This window comes from Netta rufina, assembly GCF_964035555.1.
Source record: "Netta rufina genome assembly, chromosome: 3".
Taxonomy (NCBI): Eukaryota; Metazoa; Chordata; class Aves; order Anseriformes; family Anatidae; genus Netta; species Netta rufina.
In genome coordinates this window covers 19,090,720-19,106,227 of record NC_140125.1, presented here as the reverse complement: position 1 = coordinate 19,106,227, position 15,508 = coordinate 19,090,720, and the positions used below count along the sequence as shown (strand labels likewise).

The 15,508-nt window shown below is 44.4% G+C and overlaps 1 protein-coding gene across 1 annotated transcript in view; it reads left to right on the top strand.

Moving 5' to 3' along the window:
- Nucleotides 1-9,661, top strand: part of GALNT14 (polypeptide N-acetylgalactosaminyltransferase 14) — a gene marked incomplete at both ends in the record, with an annotated part of 65,251 nt that extends 55,590 nt beyond the window's left edge. The window contains 5 exons of the mRNA XM_084285278.1: nt 621-713; nt 2,017-2,100; nt 3,035-3,179; nt 8,811-8,930; nt 9,503-9,661. Coding sequence (XP_084141404.1) covers nt 621-713; nt 2,017-2,100; nt 3,035-3,179; nt 8,811-8,930; nt 9,503-9,661 — 601 coding nt within the window. The remainder of the gene's footprint in view (nt 1-620; nt 714-2,016; nt 2,101-3,034; nt 3,180-8,810; nt 8,931-9,502) is intronic.
- Between the last annotated feature and the right edge of the window lie 5,847 nt (nt 9,662-15,508).

The following is a 15,508-nucleotide window of genomic DNA, read 5'->3' as shown; positions in this document are numbered from 1 at the left end:
AGCATCAAGCTGGGTTCATGCATGGATTATCCTCTTCGGGGAGGCAGTGGCTTGGGCAGGACTACCCTGACCAGACAAAGATGGGAGGATTAGCACTGAGAAATGAAGTAATTTGCAAGGAGAACTACAGCTATCTGAAGTCAACTGAAAATCTCCTGAGGTTCATAAACCTGTGCAGAGATTTGTCCCAGTGAAATCCAGGGGTGCAAAGCAGGACAGCCCCTACAGAAGTGAAACAAATGAAATACTTGATTTTAGTCTTTGGTAAATATTGCGCCGCTCTTCAGTTCTCCATCCCATCCACTAAATAAAACCCTGGCCTCACTGGGAGATGGCACTTAAGAGAAGCCACGCTTCTGAGTGTGGTGGATGCAGAACATCCAGCTGAGCTGAAGATAGTGAATTCCCTGCCCAAGCTGTGACATCTTGTGTCTGGTGCCTGGAGTAATGGGGAGGAGGAAGAATTTGATATTGAGGGCTGGACAGGCTCAAAGGTGGCTTGGGTGAAGACAAAGGAAGATGGAAGGAGAGGGAGCTGGAATAGTTGATGCATTTTAGAAAGTGTGGGTGTCCCCTCAGAGGCTTCCTTTGCTTCATTTGCCTTTTGTTGCCTCCTTCAGAAACACCAAGCGCACGGCGGAGGTGTGGATGGATGAATTCAAGCAGTACTACTATGCAGCCCGTCCTGCAGCCCAGGGGAGACCCTGTGGAAAGTAAGTGCCCGTGTCCTGCCAGCTGCAGTTGGTTTTTGGGGTTCTGTCACCCTGCAGTGGAAGCCTGCCTGCGTTGCTTCTGCAATAACGCTCAATTAAATGCTAATGGCAGTCAGAAGCTACAAGCACAGCAATATAAAATGGAAGTTTATACGCGATGCTACTTTGTCCAGATGAGTAAACCAAGTCGTGGTGAGGGAAACAGAAACCTCCTCTGCCCATGTCCTATCCTTAGTGTTAGTACAAGTACTTCTGGTCCCAGAGCTGAATTTGGGGGAAGAGTCCAGAGGTCTTGCTGGCAGCTGAATGTCATGAAAATCATCAGATTTTGGACCTAGTAAGGCTTTACTGGAAAGGAGCAAATGCTTAATATTGATGGAGTTTTCTATTCATAATTTGAACAGTCAGAAATATCTCCCATGTCAGGCGGATTTTATGTGTTTGTGTTATTTTCTCATTTTCATATGCTCTTCCTTTCCTTAGAATGTTTCCTTTGGAGCATAGCAGAGTTCAAAGCCAAAATGAAATTCATTCTGGCTATTCTTCCATTTCCAGGATAAGTAAATTGAAATCTTGGAGATTAACCTGTTTCCACCAAATTCATATCCTCTTTCCATCTGTCAGAGTGGGATGAAGTAGTAACTCTGTCCTGCTCAATATATGAATGAGGGTGGAGAGAAGATAAACTATGCAAAGGGAAGGTAGTGGAGGTCATACCAGCTCTATAGGTAGAGGCAGGCCCGAAGAGGAGCTAGAGTGGGGGAGATGTCACTCTATACAGCATGACACCTAAGCAGTTTAGCCTTGATTAATGTAAGAAAGAAGTATATCACCATATGATTAATTTCTAGTGATTTAAAGGTGTATTTAAGTGCTCCTGTGAATCAAGGCCTTCTGTATTACTTCTAAACTAAGAGTAACTTATAATAGCATATATTAATTTTGATTAATTTTTCCATTAATTGATTTTATTGCATGTAGTAGATAGCACACACTTGTTACTAATCATTTTTAAATGGCTGTGATTTTCCACAAACCTTTTCATCCCCTAAACTCCAGACTCCTCATTAAAATGGCAATGTTATCAATATTTGGCAATATGCCAAATCATGGGATTTTACCAGGTGAGACCTCCAAAAGACACAGAGATTAAAGCAACAGACCAAGCTTATGTAGAAGACAGCAGGAAATAGCCCTGGTGATGCTCTGGTGTTTGCTGTCTGTGCATATCTGTTGGATTTTGGTGCCTTGGGTTTGACTCTCACGATCTCCATTGTCACTCCACCATATTTTCTCTCCCCAGCATCCAGAGCAGAGTGGAGTTGCGGAAAAGACTGAAGTGCCATAGCTTCAAGTGGTACCTGGAGAATGTTTACCCTGAACTCCGGTATGGATGTCACATTTCCAGGGGGATGCCCTGTCCCTGCTGCCAGAGACATTTTCTCTGCCCCTCCAGTCTCCATGCCTCCATCCTACCCAGAGACACCAACACCTCCTCCCTCGGGCTTTACAGCAGAGCATGGCAAATTTGGTGTATTTGTGAATTTTTTTAAACACTGCTCATTCGCAGTGTGACATAGTTCATTTGTGATCCTGCTTTCCATAAGCAGTCTTAGCCATGGTTCTCCATGGCACAAGACCTCATTGTTATTAGAGTGTCCATGCTAGGAGTTTATGACCTGTATTCAGGTGACTCTGCCTTACTCATACCCTAGTGCTTTGTTTTGTATGCACTTCCACAGCTGCTTTTGTGCAGATCCCTTTTAGTCACCAAAGTACTCCAGGAACCATTGCATCCATTACCCTAGTAGCTGCCAGGAGGAGCAGAAAGGGTGCACAAGTTTTGGAGATACCTCCAGGGACCTGCTGGTGCAATGGCTGAGTGCGGAGTCCCAGTGTAAGAATGATTTATAGCCATCTTCTGGCTTTTTTTCACCGTGCATGGCATTGTGCAGCAGCACTGAAAAGGAATGCCAGAACTGTGCAGCAGTTTGTTATAAAGTTTCCCATTTCTGTAAGCTGAAGGCTGACCTTCAGCCTGCTCACAGTCTGCTCCTTGCTTCTCTATTTGCCTTGCACAGTTATTTATTCTTTCCCCTTATAAAGGCTGACCATCCATCTGTGAGTGCTGCTTCTGCAATGTCCCTGGCCATGCACTGCTTGCAGTGGTTTGATGCTGAAGTAGATCTTGCCTCTCATTTCCTGAATGTGAACTGGCATGACAACATCCTCCTCACCCCACTGAGCCTCCCTGGGAGTACACTACATGCCTGGGGGGAGCAGGGATGATTTTTTTTTTTCTCTCCACGTTGTTCCCACAGGATTCCCAAGGAATTGCTATATCAGACCGGGATGATCAGGCAAAGGCAGAGTTGCTTGGAGTCGTACCAGTCTGAAGTCCAAGAGTTGCCCATCGTGAGCTTAAATCCTTGCATCAACAGCAAAGGGACAGCAGCAACAGCACAGGTGAGAAGGCTGGAGATGCAGGCTCTGGTGCAGCTTCAAGGTGATTTCTGAAGTCTGCTAAAGTTCTGTTAGAGGGTTACCCTGCTGCCAGTCCCTTTCCTGAGGGAGCATGTGGTTTAATCTCCTCGCCTCAGCAGAGGCCCTGGGCAGCAGCAGCGGCTGGTGCCAGAGCCCCAGTACAAGCTAGACCACTTATCTCTGTGCTAGTCTGCACTGAGCTCTTACTGCTGCCCATCTGCAGAGATCAGAGAAAGACAAAGAGAACTATAATTTTCTCTCATCTTTCAGCCTTATTTCTTTCAAAATGCTCTGAATTGCAATGGTATTTATAACTTTATAGTCTGCGTTCTCTCAATTGCCCATTAAACTATTGAGAATTTAATGAGGGTGATCTTGCTTTTTCAATCTCACTGAGGCAAAAAAAAAAAAAAAAAAAAAAGCTATGTGAATCAGCATGTGTTTTCAAAAGCATATTCTAGGAAATGTTAGAGCTGAGAGCTGGCATATGTGCCTTACTGTGGAGTCACTGGAGCAGGACCCTGAGGACTGTAGCTTCAAAACCTGCCTTTGCCTCAGGCTCCCTTTGTGATTTTGGGCATGTCAGTGCATTCTCTCACCTTTCCCATTTAAAAGCAGGGAGGATAACAATCATTTGCTTTTTTTGGTGTGCTGCAAAATAATTAATTAGGCAACAGTATTAACCCTCATAGTTAAACATTCAGACCAGATACATGTATAAGGCCCAACCTGAAGATGTTGCTGAAAATTTCCCTAATCTGAATGTGCAAACAAAGTATGTCATTATGTGCATCTTTTTCACGTGTGATTGAATGCCTGCCTTTAGTCAATAAAATAATGTTACAGTCTGGTTTTAAAAAAAAAAAAAAAAAAAAAGACTATTTCAATTTTAGTCATTTCCAAAAATATAGTGAATATAACTGCAAGTGCCACATAGTCACAGGTCTTAAAATTTACCTGGTTTCCAGGTTTTAGATTTTTTTTTTTTCTTCTAGTGCTATATGGACTTACACAAACAGCAAGAGAAGTGAGCTAATGAGAACAGGTCATCATGTTTTGCAGGGCAACTTTGCTGAAGGAAAAAAAAAAAAAACAGTGAAAATTGCAACTTCCAATAAATTGAATATTTTAAAAAATCTTTTTTTTTTTTGGAGGATAATCAGAATGGAAAATACTGCTTGAAGTATTTTGAAATACTGCATGAAAAATTTCAAAATGAAATGGCATTGGTCTTTCCTGAGATACCAATTTTATATGATATATTACAATGAGAAATGCCATGCCACCAAGTTGTATTGTTTTATTCCCATCAAACATGTTTTGACACTTCAATGGAGAAAATTTGCAGAATTTTTCTTTCCATGAACTTTTTCATCTTCACATTCTGACTCTGCTGCTTTTTGCTTTCTGCTGGATGTCAACTCCATTTCTTGTGCATGTCCAGGAGTGCGGTCAGTGTAATTCTGCAGCAGAACAGAAAAATGCAATACAGCCAGACCACCGAATGGCTTCACTCAACAAAGAGGCAGGAATAGAGAACATTTTTATCCCTTTCATCTTTCTGTTTCTTTCTGAAGTAGTACTTGTAAACCACAGAGAACATTCCAGATGGAAGTAATGTGTTTAAATTTTCATTGTGGATAGAAGCTTATATTTTAATTGTACAATTGTTGCAAGACTGCTTAAACTTAGGCATGACATGCGGGCTATAATCAAGCAATGGATGGATACAAACTCTTCAGGAGGGATAGGTGATACGGTGGGGTAGCCACCATGTTAGGGGATGTTTGGATTGTCTTGAGATTAATAATGGTGACAACAGGGTAAGAATCAGAGGCAAGGGCCAAGGAGGCAGGAATCCTTGTGGGTGTCTGTTATAGACTGCCTAACCAGGCTGAAGAGGCAGACAAAATATTCTACAAACAGCTCAGAGAAGTCTTGCAATCACTATCCCTTGTTCTTGTGAGGGACTTCAACTTACCAGATGTCTGCTCGAAATACAACACAACAGAGAAGAAATGGCCTAGGAGGTTTCTAGAGTGTGTGGAAGATAACCTCCTGAGAGTAAGACAACTAGGGATGGTGCCCCTCTGGACCTTTTGGTCATAAATAAGTAAGGACTTGTGGGTGATGTGAAGGTTGGAGGTCGTCTTGGACACAGCGATTATAATAATAGAGTTTTTGACTCTTGGAAAAGTAAGGACGGGGGTTAGCAGAACTGCCACCCTGGACATCCAGAGGGCAGACTTTGGCCTGTTAAGGAGACTGGTTAATGAGCATGAGTTGGCAGTGTGCCCAGGTGGCCAAGAAGGCCAACAGCATCCTGACTTGTATCAGAAATACAAGCTGTCAGCAGGACTAGGGAGGTCCTGTCCCCCTGTACTCTGCTCTGGTGAGGCCGCACCTCGAGTGCTGTGTTCAGCTTTGGGCCCCTCACTACAAGAAGGACATCGAGGCCCTGGAGCGTGTCCAGAGAAGGGCTACGAAGCTGGTGAAGGGCCTGGAGCACAAGTCCTGTGAGGAGTGGCTGAGAACAGGGGTTGTTTGGTCTGGAGAAGAGGAGGCTCAGGGGAGACCTTACTGTACTTTACAATTACCTTAAGGTAAAATTGAGGTGGGGATAGGACTCTTATCCCAAGCATCAAGTGATAAGACAAGAGATAGTGACCTCGAGTTGTGCCAGGGGAGGTTTAGGTTGGATATTAGGAGAAATTTGTTTACTGAAGGACATGTGTGGCAGTGGAATAGGTTGCAGAGTGGTTGGGTCACCATCCCTGGAGGTCTTCAAGAAATGTGTAGATGTAGAACTTAGTAGCATGGTTTAGTGATGGACTTGTCAGCACTAGGTTAAAGGTTGGACTACGTGATCTTAGAGGTCTTTTCCAACCTGACTGATTTTATGATTCTATGATCACCAGGCTGTGTAGGATGTAGTAGTCCCAAATGGTGCTTAGTTTCATATTTGATGTAAGAAAAGCAATATTCTTGACTTTCAATATACAGAAGTCACGTCTTGCTGTAGCTTTTCACAGCATAAAATCTCCAGAGAAGCCTTTATGTCACAGGACCACTGAGGCCAACGTGGCCCCTGCCCCTCTGTGGTAGAGTAGTCATAGAGAAGAGGCCTGAGTATGGCCTAGCAGGAGAGCCCAAAGGTGCCAAACCAGTGGCCATCCTTGGTGGCTAGTATGTCAAAACGGGCCCTGAGGAGATGACAGAAAGTTAGCAAAGAAATGGCGTTCTCTGGGGAGTGTGACAGCATTGATAAGGGACAGTTGTTCCCGGCATAACCCACAGTGACAGAGGGTTAGAAAATGCAAAAATACAGTTGTTTTTGTATGTTTTCCATATTGGGGCCACTGGGACTCAAAAAAGAAACTTGCAGAGCTGTTGCTGTGGAGGGGAAGATTTAGGAAATGGCAGGGCTTGTTCTGGGCTGAGCTGACAGAGCAGTGGGCTGGCCAGCAGCAGTGTCACTTCTGCACCTGGACTGCCACAGGAACCCTTTAGACTTTTCTTTCCCTCTCCTGAGATGTGCCTGAGCCCACATTGCACCCCAGAGTGCAATGAGTGGATTGCTTGGGTATCCTTAGATGACCCATGCAGTCACACGCTAACAGTCTGGGGAACTCTTTCCTATTAATGTTAAGAAAGTAGTAATGAGGGGTGAAGTTGTTCCTGGCTTCTTCAGAAATGTTTTTTCTCTGGCTGCTACCCTGGCTTTAGGGTACAGCCGACCTCTTGTTTGGCAGTGGAGCATGTACTGTTCTGTCACATAACACTGGGCTTGTATCAAGCTGCTCCTTGCTAGGCTGAGAGGCTACTGTGCCAGGCTGAAGGTCACATTTTTAAAATAGTTTCTTCATTTCTGAATGATGCTGAGTAGCAGTGACAGGTGCCTGCTTGAATGATGCTAAATCCTTGAAAAATAATCACAAGCCTCGGGTGCGGGTTAGTACTAGCTGAAGCTTCAGAGGAAGGGGATTGAGAGGATTGCTGTTTGTGGTGTGCAGCTGGTAGTTCAGCTTTCCCAGCCCACCCTCTTCCTCTTCACTCCACCACCATTTCAGCAAAAGCTGTTTTATCTTTGAAAAGGCAAGAAACATTGATCTCAGTTTCACCTCATGTGTCTGTTTTTCCTTGGTGTCAGTGGTCAGCTCATAACCCTGCTGGCATCTACAGGCCAGCCTGGAGCCCTGGAGGCATGTTAGCTCCTTAAAGGTCTCTCTTAGGAGGACCCTGGGGATGCCCAGTTCACAACAACCCCTGGGGTGCAAGCCTCTGCCATTGTTAATGCTGTGCTGGCCACTGGAGTATTTGATGTGCCAGGGTTTAGAAGATAAAGTAGTTTCTCCTGGGGAAAAAAGCAGGAATTTTCATTCTAAATAATACAAATAAGAGAAAAAGTAGGATAAGATAAAAATTTGTATGGCCATTTGCCTTTATTTTAACTCAAAGCTTTTCATGGATTCTGTGTGGTTCAAGTGCCTTTTTTTCAGACTTTCTCGATTTTATGTATCATTTTCTCAGGCTTTCATGTAGGGCTGAAAAAGGACAAGATAAAAACTAGAACTAGATAAAACATTTTCAGCAGGACGGGCTTCCATAAAAAGCCATTCTGTTGAAATAAAGAGCCTTCTGAAAATCTTTCAGTTTAGATAAAACAGTAGCACGACAGCCTGGGGCAAGGAGGGAGGATCTAATGTCAGCTGCTGAACTGATGCATACATTTAGCTTTGTAGGCCTCACTTCTAATGATGAATTGCTTAGGAGACATGGTTACCACCACCCTGTCTATCCCATGGACCTTTGTTGAATGAGAGGATGGTCCTGCCTTGAGACAGTGTGAATAAAGAGATGGCATGAACAAAGCCTGGCCTGGAAAAAAAGCATAGAGAACCTCTGGGAGGAACCATCCTCTGGGAGGTGTTTCAGTGAAGTAAGCAGGTCATAGAGGTCAAGAAATCCCCTCATTGTGAGACCTCTTTCAATTCTTTTTCAATGATCTTGGGTATCTGGCGAGGTCCCAGTTGACTGGAAGGTGGCAAACGTTATTCCAGTTTTCAAGAAGGGCAAGAAAGAAGACCCTGGTAATTACAGGCTTGTTGGTCTCTCTTCAGTGCCTGGTAAAATTATGGAGAAGATTATTATGGGAGTTACTGAAAACACCTGAAGGTCAATGCAGTCATTGGTCACAGCCAACATATGTTCACTGCCTAATTAACTTAATTTCCTTTTATGACAAGGTCACGCATCTAGCTGACCAAGGGAAGCCAGTTCATGCAATCTTTTTAGATTTCATCAAAGCTTTCAATGCTATTTCTCACAGTATCATTATGTCCAGCTAGATAAATACATAACAGAATGGATGAGCAATTGGCTGATGGGTAGGGCTCAAAGTTTTATAGTAAATGGGGTTGCATCATGCTGGTGGCCAGTCTCCAGTGTGGTTCCCCAGGCTTGAAGAATCCCTAGTGACCTGTCCTGGTGTCTCTTGAAGTCAATGAGGTTTGTGGTTGGTTTCATAGGGGGCAGGATCCAAGCCCAAGTGTTTGCTTTCCAGATATAGGAATACCAAGAATCATCCCTGATTTCTTTTATTCCTCTTTGCAGGAATGGACATACACATACAACCACCAAGTCCGTCAGCAGCAGCTGTGCTTGTCTGTGTACACCCTTTTCCCTGGTTCCCAAGTGCTCCTGTCACCTTGCAAAGAAGGTGACAACAAGCAGGTGAGCCTTTTCTTTGACACTCCATTTTCTTTGAAGTTCTCTTTCTTTCAGCGTAATATAGAATCATTGAATTGCTGGTGTGCTTTGACATCATCTGGGAAGCACAGTCTGTCTGGAAGCACAGACTCTGTCCTGTTCAGCCCTTTGCCTTTTAAATGAATGTGTTGGTAAGGATGTCTATTAGTGCAAGTGGTGATCTGGATACTTATCTGCAGAAGTCAAAGTGAAACTGGCAATTTAGTCCACATGGCTGCCAGTTAGCTGGCAGATGCTAACATTTCTCTGCATTTAATCATTGAGCTGACATTTGAACCAGCGACCTGGGGAAAAAGCTGTTAGTGATATACTCACTTTCTGATGCCAAACAGAGGCTGAGCTTAAATGTGTGTTTCATATGGGAGAAATGCTCAGCATGTGCTCTGTTTGATGTAGGCTGGAGGAGCCCTGTACTTCCCAGCATCAGGTCATGAAGTTGTAGTGATGACTATCTCTTGATGCTGAACCAGTGTAGTAAAAACATAAAGAGGAGGAAGCTTGTTCACTCATGTTTCTCCTCTTCTGTATGTCTGCAGCGATGGAGTAAAGTTGGGTCACACATTGAGCACATAGCTTCACGCTTCTGTTTGGACACTGAGATGACTGGGGACACGAACGAGAATACCAAAGAGCTTGTCATCAATCCTTGCGAGAGCACAGCCATGAGTCAGCGGTGGGACATGGTGATGTCTTGACCTGCTTGAGGACTTACCCAGCTGGGCCGGGCACTGAGACTTGCTACACACAGCTGAGATGCACCTGACAGCACTCACATGCAAAACCATCAGGGTCCTTGTGTACTGTGGGACAGGAGAAGAATCACTCAAATAAAAAGGAGGACACAGTGCTGCAGGTTGAACAATGGATGTTGATTGCAAAGCATGTAGCTGCTATTGGTCTGTTGGCAGTCAAATGTTCAAAAAGAAGGGATGGCAAGAAACCAAAATGAAATGTTTTAGAGGGATACTCGGGGCTCCTGTGATGGGCCCTGCAGAAGTTCTGTGTGTACAATATTTATTAATCTCACTGGAAGCACAGGTAGAAGAACAAAGGACACCAAAAGGAGACTTGGACTCAAAAAAACAAACAAACAAAAAAAAAACAAACAAAAAAAACAACAAGCATGTCAATAGCTTTGGGGAATGAGGCAGGTGCATGAGGAGGTGAGGAGGGATGCGAAGAAGCAGCACCTGAGATCAAGTGGAAAATGCTGAATTACCTTGCACTTTTTATTGCTGTGATTGAATTTGTCTTCTGCAGGCAGCATGGGTAGGGCTGTTGCACATTCAAATTTGTATCCAATCCGTGGACATGTATGTACACAGACAGGGCAGTCATTTATAGTTATGGCCAGGATCTAGCCATCAGGTAACAGGATTGACCACCTCTGTGCCATGTATGGGGGTGTTGAGTCTCTGAAGTCCAAGCAAACAGAGGATTCAGTGTGTGAGATTCAAGGATACAAGCCACTGTGAAGCTGGGAGGAGCAGCAGTAACATGATTATTTCTTGTTTCTGAAGGACATGGTTGAGCCTCAGTCACTGAAAACTTCCTTACAATCTCATTATGTTTCTCTCAGTGCTTCATACAACCTGGAATAAGTAAAATTTTAACTCTTCTTCCATAAAAAAAATAATATTTTCAGCAGTTAAGGGTAATTGTGTCATCTTTGTGTTTCTCAATTTCCAGACTACAGAAGAGGGGACTCCCATGAAGTGTTGCTACCGAAAGAAAAGGAGACTGCTCAGAGAAAGGAGAAGGGATAGATAAAGGAATTGCCTGGTTTTGTTTCCCAGGTATCTTTTAGCCCAAGATGTGAAGTACTGAAGAAAGGGTTTAGGAATCCCCCAGTTGCACCTGAGAGTAGAGACCTTTGTATCACAAAATACCTCTCTCCCAGTGTGTCTTTCAAAGTAGGTAGACATGGCAGAAATTATTTCCTTGGGTTTTGGAGATAAATTATTAGACGTCATGTCAGGTGCTATGGCTATGTGACTGCTAAAGGAGAAAAGGACAGAAGACCTCAGAACAGGTCTTAAGATTAGGAGAAACCTTCCCTTCAGAGCAGGTAACAGGTGGTGGAGCACAAAGAACTGCACATACAGCTTTTGTGTGGCAACAGCTCTTGAAGAGAAATTTCACAGGACTCCTGACTTGAAAAAAAAAAAAAAAAAACACAACCAAAAACAAAACACAATTTGTGCCTCTAAAAGCCTTAGGTTTTAATGAAAATCCTGTCCTTTGATCCCTGTGCTACAAGCTATAGGTAAAATATCATGAGACTTTGAAGCCTTTGAGCCTTCAAGTGCTTTCAGAATGCCTTCTTGAATAAATTGCTGGCTTTCAGAATTTTACTGCTTCAGTTTCTCCTCCCTTAGCACTGGGAGAAAGCTGTATGTGTAAATCTTCCTGGTTTTAATGACAGAACCAGTGTAACTATTTACAAAATGTTGCAGGGTATACTTCCGATGTGCTGTGGTGATTACTGCAATGAAGTAAGTTAATGCTTCATGGTGGTAGATTGCATTGTTTCCATGTCACCACCTTGCAAAGGGAAAGAGAAGCACTTAAAATGAAATGGATCCATTTCACAAGGCAGGGAAGTGACCCTGGGCTCCTATTTAATTGAACCACAAATATCACATCTACTTTTCACACTGATGATTACAGCCATGCTGTAACAATTCCCTGTCTAGTGTTAGCAAGGGAAATCACCTCTCAAGAGCTTGCAGCTTACTATGTTCATACCTGTGCCATGCCTGCAGCCTCAGTTTGCCAAGCAGCTGGTACTTTGATCCTGAACATTTAGAGACAAAATGCTGCTGCCTTGCGGCTGACCCAGCCATTAGCTGAAACCCTTGGCTTCAGTTTTGAAGTCCAGCACCTAGTAGGTACACTCTGACCCAGACATTGCAGAGAATCATAGAATCATTAAGGTTGGAAAAGACCTCCAAGATCATCTAGTCCAACCATCCCCCAACCACCAATGTCACACACCAAGCCATGTTCCTAAGCACCACATCCAACCTTTCTTTAAACACCCCCAGAGACGGTGACTTCACTGCTTCCCTGGGCAACCTGTTCCAACACCTAACCATTTTTTCTGAGAAGAAATGTCTCCTAATTTTCAACCTAAACCTCCCCTGGCACAACTTGAAGCCATTCCCTCTACTCCTATCACTATGGCCATCCTCCAGCTCCCCACACCTTCCTTTTAGGTTGTTGCAGAGAGCAATAAGGTCACCCCTGAGCCTCCTCCAGATGAAACAACCCCAGTGCCCTCAGCTGCTCCTCACAGGCCTTGTGCTCCAGGCCCTTCACCAGCTTTGGACTCCCTCTCTGGACACGCTCCAGGGCCTCGATGTCCTTCTTGTAGTGAGGGGCCCAAAGCTGAACACAGTGCTTGACATGCGACCTCACCAGAGCTGAGTACAGGGGACGATCACCTCCCTGGCCCTGCTGGCTGCACCATTCCTGACACAGCCAGGATGCCGTTGGCCTTCTTGGCCACCTGGGCACACTGCTGGCTCATGTTCAGGTGAGCATCAGCCAGCAACCCCCGATCGTTTTCCTCTGCACAGCTTTCCAGCCACTCTGCCCCAAGCCTATAGCACTGCATTGGGTTGTTGTGGCCAAAGGGCAGGCCCCGGCACTTGGCCATGTTGAACCTCATCCCATTGACCTCTGCCCATTGACCCAACCTGTCCAGGTCCCTCTGCAGGGCCTTCCTACCCTCCAGCAGATCAACACTTCCCCCCAACTTGGTGTCTTCTGCAAACTTTCTGAGGGTGCACTCAATTGCCTCGTCCAAATCATAAATAAATATATGAAAGAGGATGGGCCCCAACACCGACCCCTGGGGAACACCACAGGTGACCGGTTGCCAGCTGCATTTCACTCCGTTCACCACCACTCTCTGGGCCTGGCCATCCAGCCAGTGCCTTGCAGGCATGGTAGGGAGCTGCTCCACCAGTCTAACACCTGCTCACACTCCCAGATAGTCCCTAATCTCTCCACCACCTCCCTGAGCTCTGCAACCAGGCTGATCAGATCCTCCACCTGCTTAGACCTCAGGCAGACAGTATCTCTGTCACCCACCACTGGCAGCAACAGGTTCAGGCACTCCCTGCAGCTGGAGACCTGAACCTTGAATTAGGAAACGCTTTGCACGCCGCCATGATCCCCTGCTACATTGCGGAATGCATCTGCCCTGGAGGCCCAAAAGCTACCATGTACCTAACAAACCTAGGGTGCTGCAGGTGATTGTGCTTTATGCGTCTGTTGGCATAACCATCAGCATAAAGCATGTTTCATGGGCCAGGAAGTGAGATTAGCCCTATGAATCAGAAATGTTTTCTGGGAGAGCCTGAGGTATCACCCTGATTCCTGGGAAGCTTAATACAAGGGGACAATGAACTGGTAGTTTCCTGAGCTAGCCCCAATATGGCATTTAGCAAGTCTGATTAGCATCCCTAAAAAAAAGATCCTGTATTGTGTCAGGGGAAAGGCTAACTGCTACTGAAAGCCTACTCACACTTTTAGTTTTATTTAACTTATTAAAATACACTGGAGACAGATGAACGTTTTTGCTTTGTATTTGTTACCTCCCTAGATGTTTATTATGATGCTGTTTATTATGATGCTGTGAACTGATATACTTGACCTTTCATAAGCATATCTAGATGGGCTCCTATGTCTCTACCTCTTGAGCCCTAATGTCATTTGGTAGTAATGCTCTTTGGTAACATTTTTGCATTGATTTGAACAAATAGAAAATAAATTAGGAAATATGGTTCTAATCCTGGACATTGAGTTTTGTGACAGGCTTTATTATCTGTTATTATGATAAGTCACTTCTTGTGCCTTGGGGAAATCCCCTGCAAAAATTAGACTCGGCAGGAAACTCAGGTCTAGAACATCTACTGCCTTTTAATGAGCCAAGCAAAGCTATGCCAACACAACAAAAATCACCTTAGCCTTCCCCTCCCTTTCCAAAAGAGATCCATGTTCCAATGGGAAAAAAATCTACATGATTTTAATTGGGCTGGGGGAAGTCCTACAGATCCTACCTGGCTCATTTCCAATTATTTTGTGCTCATCCTCTCTGTGCCAGCACAGATAACAACACAAAGATAACAACACAAAGCATCAATGGTTGGAACCTCAGCTTATAACATGCAGATGTAGTAATTTAGTAGTAAACAGAAGGAAATCGAACTTGAACTTCTTTAGTCGTTCAGTGTGGCAGCAGGAAAATGGGGCCGATTGATGAAGACTTGGAGGACTATAGTTTAAGACAGGCAGCAATCATGGAATCACAGAATGGCCTGGATTGGAACGGACCTCAGATATCTAGTTCCATCCCCCTTGCCATAGGCAGAGATGCCTCCCACTACATCAGGCTGCCCAGGGCCTTATCTAACCTGGCCTTGAACACCTCCAGGGATGGGGCATCCACAACCTCTCTGGGCAACCTGTGCCAGTGCCTCACCACCCTCTGAGTGAAGAATTTCCTCCTAACCTCTAATCTCAATCTCCCCTCTTTTAGTTTAAAACCATTCCTCCTCGTCCTGTCATTATTGGATTGAGCAAAGAGTTGCTCTCCATCTTTTTTGTAAGACCCCTTCAAGTACTGAAAAGTCACAATGAGGTCACCCCAGAGCCTTCTCTTCTGTAGGCTGAACATCTCCAGCTCTCTCAGCCTTTCTTTGCAGGAGGGGTGCTCCAGCCCTCTGATCATCTTTGTGGCCCTCCTCTGCACCTTCTCTAATAGGCCCACATCCTTCTTAGTTGCCAGCCAGGGTTCATCACACCACACTGCCCTAAGCAAAGCAGGGGCTGTAGTGCAGCAGGTTTATCTTCTTCATGGCTGGGACTCCGATCACAACTGTGCAATAGGACCTATGCTGCTCAAGCTTCAGATCTTAAAAGCTTTAATGAAAAGCTGTGGTCTGGAATTGCTTGCAGAAGTGGTAAAGGATGCAAAATCAAACATCACAAGATGCTAATAATGAATGCACGTGGCAGATGAAACTGTAGCTCATCAATTTTCTGGCTAACTTAATTTATTTGAGTGATCATTCCAGCCCCAGTTTTAGGTGGCTGTTTACATGTCTGGTATGGGTGTCCAGCCTACATTGAAACTTAAGACATGAGATCCAGTGGAATTATTTCAGGTTTACAGGTGTTTTCTCAATGTCTTCACTGGAAGTGCCTAGGACCCTTGTAAGAATAAAAATGTTACAAGCTACTTTGTCTCTAATTGAGTCTAATTAAGTTTCAAGTTAAGCTGCATTTTAGCTTGGAGCTGATGAAAAAAAAAAAAGTGTAAACTTGCAGGTAATAACATTGCTTTTGCAGTGTAGGGATGCTTTGTTTTCTCTGATATTACTTGGGTGCTAAGGAAATCCAAGTTGTGTGTGATGTATAAAAAAACATGACAGAGCTTCAAGGTTGGACCGTCCACTGCAACAGCTAATGTCTCTTTTTTTGGTGATTTATGAGAAAGAAGTGTAGAGACAAGACACTGCTACCGTACTGTG